Source organism: Schistocerca americana, chromosome 6 (genome assembly GCF_021461395.2).
Source record: "Schistocerca americana isolate TAMUIC-IGC-003095 chromosome 6, iqSchAmer2.1, whole genome shotgun sequence".
NCBI classification, from domain to species: domain Eukaryota; kingdom Metazoa; phylum Arthropoda; class Insecta; order Orthoptera; family Acrididae; genus Schistocerca; species Schistocerca americana.
The window spans coordinates 583,109,413-583,126,200 of NC_060124.1; the positions used below are offsets into that span (position 1 = coordinate 583,109,413).

Consider the following 16,788-nt stretch of genomic DNA (forward strand, 5'->3'; position numbering starts at 1 on the left):
CACCAGTGGGGTTAGAACATGGGAACAGTAGTACGATCACCGAAAGCTCTACCTTCTCACCCACACAAGATCTATGATTCAGCTACTCACATATACGCTTTCCTGTGCGCCACAGCTCTGGTGATACTTTGAATTCCCATTTACACATTCTACTGGACGACAGCAAGTAGTAAAAACAAGATCGGCGTTTTGGTTCATAATCTATTGACATACAACAATTGGTACCAATCTGAATGTCTGACATCTGAAGGTTTGGGTGTAAGAAGCATTGTCAGAAAAACATCGATATTCCTAATTGGTGGTCTCTTCACTGGAAAAAGAAAAAAGACAAATGGTGTTAAGCTAGACTACATAGGAAATAAAGTGAAGTGACTGACAGCTAGTTGTTAACAGGAGAGTTACCACAACAAACCAACCACAAAATAAGCTTTGCTGCTCTTTCTGCACAATCCACTGTTGTCATTGTTATTACAATCAGCTGCAGACAAATTATCTCGTTACTTTACTGTTGTGGTTTTTATACGTAGTGTTGCTTATTTCTCTGTGCTGGTTCATTACACCACACAACAGAATGCCTGATAAACCTGATGGCAGAAGAGCACGTAAGTCATCAGCCTTTGCCATCCTGCAAAGCAAATTCAGTAATCCAAGTTGATGGGCAATGAATTGCACACAGAACTGCAACAGCTATCGATGCTGCAACTGATAACATTTCCACCTTTTATGCCCAACTGTCAATCATGTTTCCATTTTCCTTATGGGTAGTGCAGAAGAATCATACCTTACCCTAACTAATTCAAGATTTTGGCAAGTCGTGAGCAGAACACAAATGTACCCAAAGTTTGCCTCTAATTCTGCGAGTACTTTTAGCCTAAATTCTCAGTAAAAGTATGAAATACCAATTATCAAAAAGATAACACATAGGAATAAATTAATGAAGGGTTTCAATCAAGTAACACAAACCTTGAGAAATGCCTCAGTTCTTGGTATTTCACCCAGGGGGGTTCCTTTGCCTTTAGGTATTTCAATTGCCTTCGTTTCTTTTGGCTCATTGAATTCTTCTGTGAATCTTTCCACCTTCTTCCTCTCTCTTGCACCTGATATTTCCAGGGGTTGATCCAGCAATGGAACTACAAAACAGATTACAGTTCACCAAATAATACAGGGAAAGAGCCTGTACGAAGGATTATGCCCTATAAATACACTTCACTGCACAATAGTTCCATTAACACATTCTGTATTAATACCTTTTTCATCCCCCGACTTGTCGTTTTCTCCGTCAACATCCTCGTCATCCTCACCATCATCCTCTTCTTCTTCTTCTTCTTCTTCACTTTCTTCTTTTTTCTTTACATCTTTTAATTTTGCCGCTCTCTTCTTCGGAGTTTCTGGTTTCTCTTTCGAGTCTTCTGAAACTTTTACTTCATTAGTATCTATCTTTTCTTCACTTTTCACACTCACATCATCCTGTAAATAAAGATGCAGAATGAACAGTCAGCAAAGCACAGTGATCACTCAAGCAAACAGAATGAAAAAATTCTAAGACTATAAGGGGGCTCTCCATTTTAGAGGATAAAATATATCTATTCCAATCATACAACATAACAGGGGTATGGTAGTAACTAGAACAAGCACAGAAGTTACGGCGTACACACACACATCCCTGCAAAATTCCTGGTTAAACATACGTACAATGACAGGGTGCGCAGCACGGAAAAACTATTACGCAACACAAAGATTTAACACAATTTCAACTCTATTTCGACAGAAAAGCCCAGTTCTACTGAATGTTCACTGCACAGAAGCAGCGTAAACCGGAGACGACTCAACACACTTGCAGCCTGAGACCGTACTCTAACCTTAAACAGTACATAGAAACTGAAGCTACTTAAATTCAAATGTTCATAACATGCAGTAAAGGCAATTGAGTTCCTACATTACAATGGAAACATATACAACGCAGAGAAGGTTATCTTAACACAGGAAATCACTTCCCGCGTTTTTGGATATAAACAATCCGTCCCCGCCTACGCCATATTAACAGGAACGAACTTTCAGCTCGAAATTAAACATCAAGCACTTCAAGCAGAGTGTGAGCTTATATTTCTACAGCGTAATTAATTATGCGTTTGCAATACCTATACAATCATATTTATCATGCAACTGTGACATACCTTCATATCCTCCGTTTTCGCGTTTTCTTTCTCGGCCGACATTTTCCAGCACACGCCGCTTTGCAATATGGCGGGCATCCGTTGTCTACACACCGGACGCCAATCAAATCAAAGTATTCCTCTTCCCGCCGAAACTGGCAATTGGTTATGAAGAAAGAAAGACAGAGACCTAAGAACACGTACAAATTTATGGGCTACGTAAACATGAAGGTTAACAGGGAGTTAAAGAAATCACTAATACAGCCTGCTAATATAAGATACTCTATTTACAGTACTAGTTCAACGCGCGTTAATTGTCAAGTTTAATGAATAACATGTGATTAAATTTTGAGTACCATAAAGATTGTCAACTACAAGTGAATAAATCTACTTAAGTTTAGGTCTACAACAGTTTGAAAAAAGTTCCCACATTATTCGGCGATAGTTTTTCATATAATTAGTTATCTAGAGAAATCCACTTATAAACCACAACAACTGAGTACAAGCAAAAACTGAGCAAATGAGGACTATATTTTTAAAAAAATAATAAATATTTAAACAAGATAAAGGATAGGAGGACAAACTAGACACATAAAAAATTGAGAAAAAGAATTATTCTGGTGCAACGCACGTCAACGAAGTGGTTTCTAAACGTGAAACTAGATCGGGGATGGGACTAATACCTCGTCAGGGGCGTCAGCTGGAATTTAAGCCGTACCTTGAAAGCAAATTTTTCGTGAACTAGATGAGCTAGTTGCCGTACATTTGAGTTATCTTTGTGAACAATCGACGAGTTAATGGATATTGTCTGCAACACTGATGCATACACTGTAGTGACGCAAATATCCACAAACTGAAAAAAGCAACTGACATTTAATCATAGACAAATTTGAAAACTAGATTACATAAGAATAACGGACTGAAACATCTTTCTGAGGACAACTATTAAACAACAGCTGTTTTGTTTGCGTATAGACTACTCTGCCGAGAACGCAATACCTTACATGTACTCACGAAATCATTTCAAGTGAAACAAAACAATAAAAAATTAGCCCCTTAAAATTTTCTGTGATCTTGTCGTGGCCATTGTTTTTCATAAAGTTTTCCTAGGAAAACTAAAATAGTATGGCATTAAACGTCTTATTCTTGCCTGGGAAAGTCATATCTTAACAACAGAAAACAGAGGGTCACCTCAGGAAATGAAACTACAGAAATAAGATTAAATTGAGACAGGAGGAACGTTAAATATGGTGCACCACAAGATTCTGTGTTTAGCCCACTCCTATCGTGCTTATAAAATGACACTGAAGCACTCTTCAAAAACTGTATGGTTTGTTGGGGATACAAATATTAATTTGGCCACCATAGCCTGGAGAACAATAGAACAGACTAACAAGCAGTTCACAATTAAACTCTTAATGCTACAATAAACCATATTAGGCAATTAAAAAAAATGTCTTACAGTGCCTGAAATAAATATCAATGGATGTACATTGGATGGGCTACATGTGTGAAGATCGTAGACACTCATGTCGATAGTGAACTGTGGTTGCACTGCATTATGGATCACTTAACTGAAGATCTCAGTTCTGCTTGCTTGGCAACAGAAATTCCTCTCACTGTGTGTACGTTACAGCTAAGATGAAGAATGCATTTTTTCAGCCAGACTTTTCCTCAGGAATGTTGTGTAAAGTTGATAACCAATCATCTGCCAGAAACCACCACAGGAATACAGAAATACTTATATATACATCCCAATACATAGGCTATACTTCCTAACGGTATTTGTGGTCAGTAATAAGAGTGTTTTCAGGATGAACTCAACAATTCACAACCACAATAAAAGAAGTAGTAATAATTTCCATTCGGACTACACAGTCCCCTCTAGGTTTCAGAATAAGTTTCACATCTAGTACAAATACGGATTGCCAGTAGACATAAGACTGGTAATTGAAATTTTTCAATTTGTTAAATTTGCCACAATACTCTGACTCAGGAACGTATATTTTGCGTAACTAATTTTGGTCTGAGAAAGGTACTGTATTTCCTGTATATCAGTGATGTGTGGTGACCATTCAGATAGTTGCAGCACTGAATATTCAAATTATATTATTGTACTATTAATTATGTTATTATACATTAATTCAAACTATATTATTAATTAATTACTGAATTCGTAATTTTAATGTTATAATTTTAAGAAAACAGTAGTAAATCAAGGTACAGACTCAGCTTGATAACACACACAATGGGTAACATTCTACATTAAAAAAACAATATTAAAGATTGAAATCACAGCTAGTGACAGTTAAAGTTAAAATAACTGACAATGAAATAGTTAGAGCTAATATCAATCTGTGTTACTACAAGCAAACTTGTATAAGAAGTAACCATTTTCTGGCCTGAAAACCACCTTTGACAATAATGAATTAAGGATGGGTTCTCCTTTTTGCAAGTACACTAATTTTTTTTCACACCCATTCTTGTTTCACCACAGATGTGACATCCTCAGTGGGTTTTTTCTTTTATTTTACATTGTAAGTGTGTGTCCTGTGACTGCCAATCAAAATCTGCCACAGGTCTAAATTAGTACAGCATACCATTTGGCTAATCCTGAGCTATGAAAAGTTTGTTTTTGTGTCCCAACATGCTTTTGTGTAGTTGAGTTGAAGCTTTCCTCCTGCTCATTTCTGAATACTGCGTCTTGCTAGGTTACTGTGACTTGGACACATCTCGACACTTTGGTAGATCATCTCATCACAAAATAGAAATTCCATTCTTCTCTCCTGGGAAGCAAATTTCTTAAGCACCTCTTAAAAGAAATGTTCCTTCTTTCTGAATTCTTCTAGTAGGTGAGCTTTAATTGAAATAATTCCAAGATGAGACAGTCTCTCTTTGCCAGTAGAATTTTGAGAGTAGCTTTTGAATTTCTTTGCCACTGAAAACAATTTTTTTACTGAAGATTTATTCACAGGAACTGTATGCAGTAATGTTATTAACATATTGAACTGGTGAAAACTTTTACCAAGCACTGAATTGATGCTCTGTAGTTCTGCAAGTTCACTTATAGTTTATGTCTAAATTCTTCAACACTGTACATTAGTCACCTCATTTTTCAGTCAAATGGTATCAAAGAACTTCCAGTATCCATTTAATGGACTTTGGAAGCTGCTTTCAAGGAACTGTTTAGATTATTATCCAGTTTCATTATGTGACAAAAAATTTTTGTTTAGAATAATATTCAAATCTTCAATCCAGGTGGCCATCAAGTTATCACACGCTTTACAACAGATACATTTACAGTTGACATTTAACCGACTTGAGACATAGATTCTTGGAAAACTTATTCACAGCCATCAGATAAAGGCAAGTTTATCACTTTCTTTCTCTCATACTACAAAATATCGTTTCCTTGTTCCTATACGGTGTTGTATAACGTATCATGGAAAGTAAATATTTTGTCAAATATGGTCAAGAGAAAACCAAATTTCAAATCTTCTAAAAGTGCCAAAGAGCCATTAAATGTTGCTAAAATATCTGAATGAACTTCTGGAGGATGTTCTAGCACGACACTATACAAATCACAAAGTTAAGGTATTTTCCTGGACACATTCATCACTGATCTTGATGTGCTGGAACAATGTGTAGAACACAATGTTGCAAAAACTTATTCAACAATGTAACATATTTAGGAGACCCTGAAAAAAGCTTGAATCCATTAAGCAAATTAAAAAAGTTTTACACTCCAGTATTTGGCTGCTGCTTTGACACAAAACTAAATTTGGTATTTGAACACAAGTGAAAAAATATGGTTTCAGAATGTGTGACTTTGATAAATGCTTGAACCTCATTCAGAACTGTCGCCATGATCGCTGCACTGTCAAATGTTGGTGCAATCAATTTTTCATTTCTTCCAAATTCTGATTAAGTGTCAGATAAGGCCTATAGTAACATAGGTATGTTTGTCAATATGTATATTACAGAACCCCAAAAATCGTTCTTTTATCTCTCCTTCATATACCTAACCGAGGATAATAGTAAACTTTACTTCATTTGCCACATCTGGTAGCTGCATATATCTTAGAAAGCTCCTCTCCCAGCTGCAGTATGAAGTTTCTGCGTTTCAACTTTTACTTCTATAGAGCATTGCACAATACCCAGGCATTTATCCCAACCAAATCCAGGAAGTTGTAAAACGTATGAACAGGCCAACGACTTGATTGCGCTTTGACACGGTATTTTTGAGCCATTTGGTCAACCACATTTAGATCCGTTATAAAATGTAACTGTATATGTTTTCTTTTTCAAACTATCTTCATTTTTAACATAAGGATGCATAGTGCTGAGAATCAAGACATTCTTGTTGCTGTTTCCTGGTAAATTGTCAGTGTGGTATCATTTTTCTTCAGCAATACTGTGCTGTATAACATTTCTTTTGCCCTCTTGATACAGACTGGAATTCCCTTGCAAGATCGATTTATGTGCCCTTTAGATTGTACCATTTCTTTTGAGGTTTCAGAGAGAGCCAAGGAGGTGAAAAAATTGTTCCATATGACATTTCTTCCTTTATTGAGACAAGGTTGCGTCAATTTTTCCCAACAACATCGCCAAGACCCTCATCACTTGGCATACTGTCATTCTCTCCTAGATAAGGGAAAGCATTCACAGTACATTTGTAGTCTTTTTCTACTGTCATACAATACTTTTGCCCGTATTTGTCTGGTTTTGAGGCCGTGAACCCTGTGAATCTCCAGAGGCACTTTGAAGGAAAAAGCCGTTCATCAATTGTTTTATATGGAACTGGTATGTGGCTACACTGTGCATTCGCATTGAACTCATATCAGATTCCTGATATCAAAGTATACTTGTCTTCTTTCAGTCATTCTCATCTTGTGGATCTAATGTCTAATCTGAGCATTATCTCTCTGAATGTGTCTCATGAGCCATTGTTGACTTCACAAAAATATTTCCCCACTTCATTGACCACAATCTGCCTGGTTCTGAGCTCTTTGCTCCTACAGCACCACAGACGTACAACATAGATACACAAGCTTCCAGTCCTTCAACGTTCATAGTCCAATCATCTGAACCCAGTACTCGACATACCTCAGTCCCAGTGCATTTTACAGCTTGTTTCAAAATTTTGTCCATTATCATAAGATGCCAAGCACTGTAGCAAATCTCATTCACGTTTCGTTTTTCACGCAGAGATGGTCCTGCATGGTCTTAGAAAACATTTTGTTATCCATGTCTGCCAGCTGAATAGTTACCTATAACTCTCACTTCCCAGGTCGTTCCATTTCGTGCTACGCTATCTCTACCTGAAGGAAACTGAAATAGTCCACAACCTTGGTCATTTCGTAGTCCATGACACCCAGGGCCATGAGTTGACCTACCCTTTTTGGCAGCTGTTCCTGTAATCGTAGTAATTAGTATTATGACATATATTGGTTTATAAGTGTAATGTAAGACTTGTAAAAACTCAAGAAAGCAACAATGTACGAGGGCTATCTACAAAGTACATTACGTTTTCGAATTAAAAATAAATAAAGTACTGGAAATTTTTTTATTATATACAAATGAAAGCCACACTTAAATACTACTTTTCTACATAGTTGCCATTTAAATTAAGGCACTTATTGTAGCGATCGACGAGCTTGGAAATTCCTTCGTCGTAAAATTCGGCCGCCTGCGCCTTCAACCACGTGGTTAATCAGTAACCCGGTAGAAATACGATTTTTGTGGATTTCCTGGAAAGAGGCACTACAATAAACTCTCAAAGGTATTGCCAAACTCTGCACAACCTCAGAAGCGCGATACAAAACAAGCGCAGGAGAAAGTTGGGCTCAAAGATCTTGGTGATTCACGAAACGTCCGGGCCCACACGGCAAATGCTACTCGTTAAGTTCTCGAATCTTTTAAGTGGGAGTTGTTTCCTCATCCGCCGTACAGTCCCGACCTGACACCGAGCGACTTCCACCTTGTGGATTTCCTGGAAAGAGGCACTACAATAAACTCTCAAAGGTATTGCCAAACACTGCACAACCTCAGAAGCGCGATACAAAACAAGCGCAGGAGAAAGTTGGGCTCAAAGATCTTGCTGATTCACGAAACGTCCGGGCCCACACGGCAAATGCCACTCGTTAAGTTCTCGAATCTTTTAAGTGGGAGTTGTTTCCTCATCCGCCATACAGTCCCGACCTGGCACCGAGCGACTTCCACTTATTGCCAGCAATGAAGATGTGATTGGCTATGCAGCGTTTTGATGACGACGCACAGCTTCAAGAAGAGGTAACCACGTGGTTGAAGGCGCAGGCGACCGAATTTTACGACGAAGGAATTTCCAAGCTCGTCCATCGCTACGATAAGTGCCTTAATTTAAATGGCAACTATGTAGAAAAGTAGTATTGAAGGGTGACTTTCATCTGTATATAATAAAAAAATTCCAATACTTTATTTATTTTTAATTACAAAACGTAATGTACTTTGTGGATAGCCCTCGTATAAACATAATTGTTGCAATTGAAATTGGTGTCTCTGCAGCATATATGTAAACAATAATTATTATAAAAACAAAATGCATAGCTTCCTCATCGGTATTCAGTAGAACATCCTGAAGAGTAACATCTTCTTTTGATGAAGAATCTGGAACTAAAGGTGATGGTAATTCTTCCTCAGATGCAACTCCAGCGGCTCGCCCTCACATTCAGAATCCAAAATCTCACTTAGCGCATTTATAATGTTCTCTTCTGTTCATAGAAGTTTGGCCATACTAAATTTGTATGTTGCATGCACTATTTACAGTTTTACATAGTCAGAATGCAATACTAAACCCATATTTGATTAAACAAAGCACTGGATGTGCAACACCTGCATGGTCAGCCATGTTTCAACCTGCTCTCCTTCTCTCCTCCTGGAAATTTGCAACATCATCAGCCAGAGAGATATAAGGGTGTTTTGCGATTGTTGACCAAACACAATATAACAATAAGCATGAAGCTACACGAAAAATGTGATTGTTATAGCGCCTGCAGCAGAGGGATCACAGCTGACCCGTCCATGGTGCTAGGTCAATCTTCATATTTCTCTTTTAAGGTATCCCCATTAAATGTCAAATTAAGTGTAGTTGCTAATTATCTTATTTCTTAAAAAGTCACAGAAATTCAGCTCTCTAGGCAATAATGCAAAGCAGTAACAAATGAAAGAGTTCTGGTGTTCTAGTGTTAAAGTATGTTTTTACAGTTAATGTTAGTGAAGCACTGCTACAGCTGTTTCCCCTGACACCAGTCCACTGCTGTGACACCTGACAGTGGTCTGTTTAAAGTTACATAAACGCTTTGTTTAAAATATTGAATGAAAACAGTAGCTGATTAGACAGGAGGAGGCTCTGTGGCTCCTAATACACGCATATAAAGTATTATCATAACTAATTCGTGCTTATTAGCCTAGTCATTCTTTGTTGTTACTATATTTTACTTAAAAAGCCAGCAGTGGTTCCTTCTGTCTGTTAATGTGTAATACGACATATGTCACAGCCCTGAAAGCTCCTTCATGGTATGGAACATGTGTGAATGAATGAATGAAAAGTGTCAGACTCTCTCCCCTTTTAAACCTTATATAGGTGCATGCTGTGGAGGTCCACTTATGGGCATCGGGGATCATTTATGTCCTCATGTACAATATGTGCTTTGGTGCTTTCAGTAATGATAAACATCGCTGTATGGTCGTTGAAATATTCTTCCAGGATAAGGGAAACAAATAAGTTATTTAGAAAAAAACAATAATAAATTGTTTTATTTAATGCAGATGAAAATAACAGTAACACAAACGTAATATAGTGATTTTATACTAAAACTGATAATACAGTTCATTCTAAATCATCGATACAATCTCGATATACTATGTTTCTATGTACTCCACTAAAAGAGGATAACACTAAGCAGTGTAATTCAACAATACCATATAATTTCACCAATTAACTGAATTTGCTGTCTCATCATGTCATTGAAAGACCAACTCTTGTTTTCCCAGAAAACATACTGCATTAATAAGGCTTTTAAGGAAGTCCTTGTTCCATCTTACCTTTTGATTATATAGAGATATTTTACCTTTAAGCTGGCCATCAAACACAGATTCTATTGTATTTTCGTTGAAAGCAGCTATAGCTATAGACGACCATAGATGGTTAACAGCAAGTCCATGTTCACCTTTCCCAAATGCATGAACACAGTTTTGGTCCAAGTAGTATTCCTGGTGTTTCCAAACATTGGACAATAAAAAGCAAAACACCACATTTACGTCAATGCAACTGGCTAACCAGACAGAATACAATTGAAATGTCTAGTGAATTTATTGGTCTTTTGAGCCAAGTTCGGTAGTCCTGATGTTTGTCAAACATTTTTAAATATCTTCACCTATTTTGAGAAAGAATGCATGATAAGTGGCTTAAACAAAGGCTATTTTATAATACGTGTAAACAAAGTCCTATATCATATTACTAGATACTAACTGGCACACTGGTACTTTGATGAACAGTCATACAGATTCGGCAGAACCACAGACTGAGCAAAGGAATACTGTACTAGTACTGTTACTCTCCGTTAGTCTGTATTATAAGCCTGTCTGAAGCTTGTGGCTGAAAAACGTGCAAACCACCCCTAGCCAATACCAGTGTGCGCGCATCCCTCGCTGCCTGAAGCTAGCTTCAGTTGTAGCAGAAAAATGTGCACACACTGCATGACCATCAGAACTGTGTACACAACTCTCTTTCTTTTACATGGGCATTGTTTCAGCTCGGCTCACAATGCTCTATTAATACAGTATGAGACATATGTACTTCAGAGAAAGGTAACGATAGTATCTAGATATTGTTGAATAAACACATGGTTGTAACTGCATAGTATGTTTTTACAGTTAATGTCAGTGAAGCACTGCTACAGTTGTTTCCCCTGACCCCAGTCCACTGCTGTGACACCTGACAGTGGTCTGTTTAAAGTTACATAAACGCTTCATTTAAAATATTGAATGAAAACAGTAGCTGATTAGACAGGAGGAGGCTCTGTGGCTCCTAATACACGCATATAAAGTATTATCATAACTAATTCGTGCTTATTAGCCTAGTCATTCTTTGTTGTTACTATACTTTACTTAAAAAGCCAGCAGTGGTTCCTTCTGTCTGTTAATGTGTAATACGACATATGTCACAGCCCTGAAAGCTCCTTCATGGTATGGAACATGTGTGAATGAATGAATGAAAAGTGTCAGACTCTCTCCCCTTTTAAACCTTAGATAGGTGCATGCTGTGGAGGTCCACTTATGGGCATCGGGGAACATTTATGTCCTCATGTACAATATGTGCTTTGGTGCTTTCAGTAACGATAAACTTCGCTGTATGGGCTTTGAAATATTCTTCCAGGATAAAGGGAAACAAATAAGTTATTTCGAAGACAATAAAACATGTACAGTTTTATTTAATGCAGTTGAAAATTACAGTAACAGAAACGTAATATAGTGAATTTATGTTAAAACTGATAATGCAGTTCATTCTAAATCATCAATACAATCTCGATATACACTCCTGGAAATGGAAATAAGAACACCGTGAATTCATTGTCCCAGGAAGGGGAAACTTTATTGACACATTCCTGGGGTCAGATACATCACATGATCACACTGACAGAGCCACAGGCACATAGACACAGGCAACAGAGCATGCACAATGTCGGCACTAGTACAGTGTATATCCACCTTTCGCAGCAATGCAGGCTGCTATTCTCCCATGAAGACGATCGTAGAGATGCTGGATGTAGTCCTGTGGAACGGCTTGCCATGCCATTTCCACCTGGCGCCTCAGTTGGACCAGCGTTCGTGCTGGACGTGCAGACCGCGTGAGACGACGCTTCATCCAGTCCCAAACATGCTCAATGGGGGACAGATCCGGAGATCTTGCTGGCCAGGGTAGTTGACTTACACCTTCTAGAGCACGTTGGGTGGCACGGGATACATGCGGACGTGCATTGTCCTGTTGGAACAGCAAATTCCCTTGCCGGTCTAGGAATGGTAGAACGATGGGTTCGATGACGGTTTGGATGTACCGTGCACTATTCAGTGTCCCCTCGACGATCACCAGTGGTGTACGGCCAGTGTAGGAGATCGCTCCCCACACCATGATGCCGGGTGTTGGCCCTGTGTGCCTCGGTCGTATGCAGTCCTGATTGTGGCGCTCAGCTGCACGGCGCCAAACACGCATACGACCATCATTGGCACCAAGGCAGAAGCGACTCTCATCGCTGAAGACGACACGTCTCCATTCGTCCCTCCATTCACGCCTGTCGCGACACCACTGGAGGCGGGCTGCACGATGTTGGGGCGTGAGCGGAAGACGGCCTAACGGTGTGCGGGACCGTAGCCCAGCTTCATGGAGACGGTTGCGAATGGTCCTCGCCGATACCCCAGGAGCAACAGTGTCCCTAATTTGCTGGGAAGTGGCGGTGCGGTCCCCTACGGCACTGCGTAGGATCCTACGGTCTTGGCGTGCATCCGTGCGTCGCTGCGGTCAGGTCCGAGGTCGACGGGCACGTGCACCTTCCGCCGACCACTGGCGACAACATCGATGTACTGTGGAGACCTCACGCGCCACGTGTTGAGCAATTCGGCGGTACGTCCACCCGGCCTCCCGCATGCCCACTATACGCCCTCGCTCAAAGTCCGTCAACTGCACATACGGTTCACGTCCACACTGTCGCGGCATGCTACCAGTGTTAAAGACTGCGATGGAGCTCCGTATGCCACGGCAAACTGGCTGACACTGACGGCGGCGGTGCACAAATGCTGCGCAGCTAGCGCCATTCGACGGCCAACACCGCGGTTCCTGGTGTGTCCGCTGTGCCGTGCGTGTGATCATTGCTTGTACAGCCTTCTCGCAGTGTCCGGAGCAAGTATGGTGGGTCTGACACACCGGTGTCAATGTGTTCTTTTTCCATTTCCAGGAGTGTATTTCAAAGTTGGCTAAATAATTCATTCTGGCATCTACTAATGTGAAAACTTTTATTCTGTACCTTTTGGGTTTTTGTGCCAAATATTGCCTAAATGGAAATTTGCTCCTGAAAGGTATAAGCTGTTTGTTTATTTACAATATTCACTTGGGCTAAATTCATTTTTACAATTACAATTATAATTTAGACCACTGCTTAAGTCCCTCACAGGTGCTAATTTATCATGTTTACTCCTACTTTCACAGGTGTGAATGTCATCAAATCTGATAACCCTAAGTGAAAACAAAAATCATCTTCATGACATTGTGACACTAAAGACTTCTATATCTTCCAATAAATCCTCATTATCCACATGAGAGACTTTGTGAAGCACAACCAAAAAGAGTAACCTCAAAAGCAATAGTAGTTCTTCTCTTGTCATATGTTTGGCATCCCACTCTCTGGAATACTTATTTTTTTACCAACTCTTTGTACACATTGGTGCAATTTACAGCTGATGTCACTATATGTTCATCAAATAAAATAGAAAATGAATAAATGATAGACACTACACTTTTGAAGTACGCCTTTCTTCTAGATAAATAGGTTATGATACTATGTTTCTGAGTTTTGATGGTTACGGCTGGCATTTCCTTTTTCCGTTTCATAGACTTGCCTTTGCATACAAAAAATCTGCCCTCCAAGCACTCTACCCACTTCCTTCTTGTTCTGTGTCAGAAGCATTCTTGCTTTCCTGCTCATAGTCCTCATCTTCTGTATCTGTTCCTCCTACATGTACATCTGCTTGATCCCTATCCACCTACGAAATTTCTCCCATATTTCTTCGGCTGTGCAGAATGCAGCCATCAGAAAACATAATGACTGGGATTGGTACATTGGCAAAAGTGATAATGAATCACCTGCAAGGTTGTCAATTTGACTAAATATAAATAAAGGATTGAAAAATAATAATAGCGTTTATTGCATTGTACTTCATTAATAATTATATCATTTATACCAATACTCCTAGAGAAATTCTGTTCAAAAAAGCAGCTTACCTCCATATCAACTGATGCATTCCAAGGAGCATGGGGTAAGAAATGTCTTGCACAGCTCACAACAACTAGATGGTGACTGGCAGGGCGATGGAAATTCACTAATGGCTTACTGAAGTGAAGAGTGGAAAGGTGCTGAAAATGTTAACAATGGTACATGGCACATGTCAGGCTGTGACAAACTGGATCATGCACATGGACAGAAATGATGGTACATGCTCAGTAAAAGGCTAATATTCTTTGATAGAATGAACAGGAAAAATCAGCCATGGACTTTTCAAATAATTATCATGGTATTTGTCTTATTCTGCATAGGGAAACAACAGAAAAAACCAAATTCTAGACACTACAAAATAAATGAATATATTTGCAATGGTTGGCAACATCTGTGTTGGATGATTTGCTGCTTTTTCTTTGGTTTCTTTTGTAATTATCACAGAATAAAATAACAGTTTCATTATCTGTGTTCTTGACAATATGGTGTATTTGAATATAACTCACCACTAAATCAACTTTATACTCTGTTGAAAGGGTTGAATGGAGTCAACATTCCAATAATTTATAAGCACCAGAAATAATTTATTAGAAGAGATTAATGAAGTATCCACATCAAAAGAATTGAAAATTTATTTATTGAACTATCTGATTCTGTCTAAGATTGTTTTGGATGAACATTCACTGGTTAATTTTGATATGTTGACTGGTATAGTGAACTACAATGACTGAAAATCTGACATTGAAATTTACCTACAACATGAGAGATTGCGAGAAACAATCGCTGGTACTGATAATGATCCAAAGAATGTACTGGAAACCTTATCCACATAAAAAACTATGTGGAGCAACAACTGCTAAAGAAACGCAGCAAAATTTACGATCGTCATTTGAGAGAATGCTTTATCTAATTTAATTGGATTGCTACAATACATGAAGAATGTACAACGGATCTTAGTGAAAGCTCTGGAAATGTATTTAGCGAAAATTATGCAACTTGCCCAACAAATTGAGAAGTATTGAGAAGAAAATAGACAATGATTTGTCTGTGTTGATCATGCTAAGTGCAGTTCCAGCAAGTTTCCAATCTTCATTATGAATGTGGGGAATGAAGATGTCACTATTAGTGGTAATTAACTAGTCATTGGTTAATCCAAGAAAGAACAGAAACACCAGTTTTTCGAGACAAATAAAACCACAGGTTTCGCACTGGCAGCTGGTAAGCACACCAAAACTGTAAACATTAGTTGCAATTAACTGAATTCCAAGTCGATAAAATGCTACAAACATCAGAAAATTGGTCATTAGTCGAATAAGTGGAGAACTAGAAAGAAACCAAACAAACAGAATTCAGATAATTCCTTATAAAGCTGAAAATGACAATGTTTGATGGCTCTTATTGCATCCTCATGTCAAAGTGTTTGCTGGATGCACAGAGCACATAATGACTAAAGGAGACATTCTCAACAACTTAGCAGTTATAAAAATTACAAAATTTAGAGTAGCAGATTGTAGCAGTATTGAGTAGGTTTGAAAGGGCAATGTTAATCTTTAAGTTCTAGTGGTGACAATAACAAACTGATAACAATTAACAAAGTTTTTATATGTTCCAGCATTTGGAACCTAGTGACTGACAAATAGTCAACCAATAAAATGTGGGTTATGCATATTGTTCAGTGACGTACAGGATGCTATATTCTATAGGCATGATGCAGTTACCCACATACAGCGACTGCAGCTCAGGTGGTATAATATTGAGCCCTGCTCGTGATGTAATAACATACTATTTTATATTTCTATCGTGCTATTAAGATTTAACGATAAAATTTAAGCACTAAGTCAATGAAATGAACTGGAAGTCAGTGAATATGTACGCCCAGAATAATGTGAGCGGCATACCATTACTGTCTGTGTTTTGTTCTACATAAAAATGCGCGCTCGTCTTTTCTTTCTTCTTCTTTAATCACGCCCATTTCTGACAGCACTTTACGCTATCAGGCTCCTATTTTGTTCCATTTTGTTCAAATGAACTAAACTTGTATTCCTTATAGGAATTTATGTAATCATTCCATTATTATCGCCAATTGCGACTATTTTATTATTGTCAATACTTTATTCTATCGATCCAGAGTTTAGCTAAGATTATTGTAATTTCCTAGTATTTCGCCGAAATACGGCACAATTCTTTGTTATGTTCAAAACTGTGAGAACTATTCACAAAATGCTATATTTCAGTACAAAAAATTATTTTGTTAAATGATAATTGTTTAATTTAAGATTTCTACTTTCATTTCGTAGTAGCAATCACAGATCCCAATTTATAAATGTTATAGATTTTTTTACTACATATTTTTCTTACAATGCCAACACTTTACTCACAAGATTAAATTAAATCATTCTGTATCTCTCGTGAGGCGAGAAGCTAGTTAGAAATTTCCTTGAGATTACAAAAACGCAAATGAAACGCTTTCAGCATGCTACAAGTCTACTGAACTTTACTTCAAGCAACGAAAGGTAAAAAAGAGTAGAATAAACTAAGAAGTAAAGTGATCATCTTATGCCCTCGATAGTATTGTGTGCATTTTCTGATAAAAATAATTTTTGTTTTGAAAA

General features: G+C 38.2%; 1 protein-coding gene across 1 annotated transcript in view; it reads right to left on the minus strand.

The window, feature by feature from the left end:
• LOC124619321 (protein DEK-like) overlaps window positions 1-2,307 on the minus strand; it is a 47,222-nt gene extending 44,915 nt beyond the window's left edge. The window contains exons 1-3 of the mRNA XM_047145630.1: window positions 2,175-2,307; window positions 1,248-1,467; window positions 964-1,130 (exon numbers count right to left, since the gene is read on the minus strand). Coding sequence (XP_047001586.1) covers window positions 964-1,130; window positions 1,248-1,467; window positions 2,175-2,252 — 465 coding nt within the window. The 5' untranslated portion in view covers window positions 2,253-2,307. The remainder of the gene's footprint in view (window positions 1-963; window positions 1,131-1,247; window positions 1,468-2,174) is intronic.
• Between the last annotated feature and the right edge of the window lie 14,481 nt (window positions 2,308-16,788).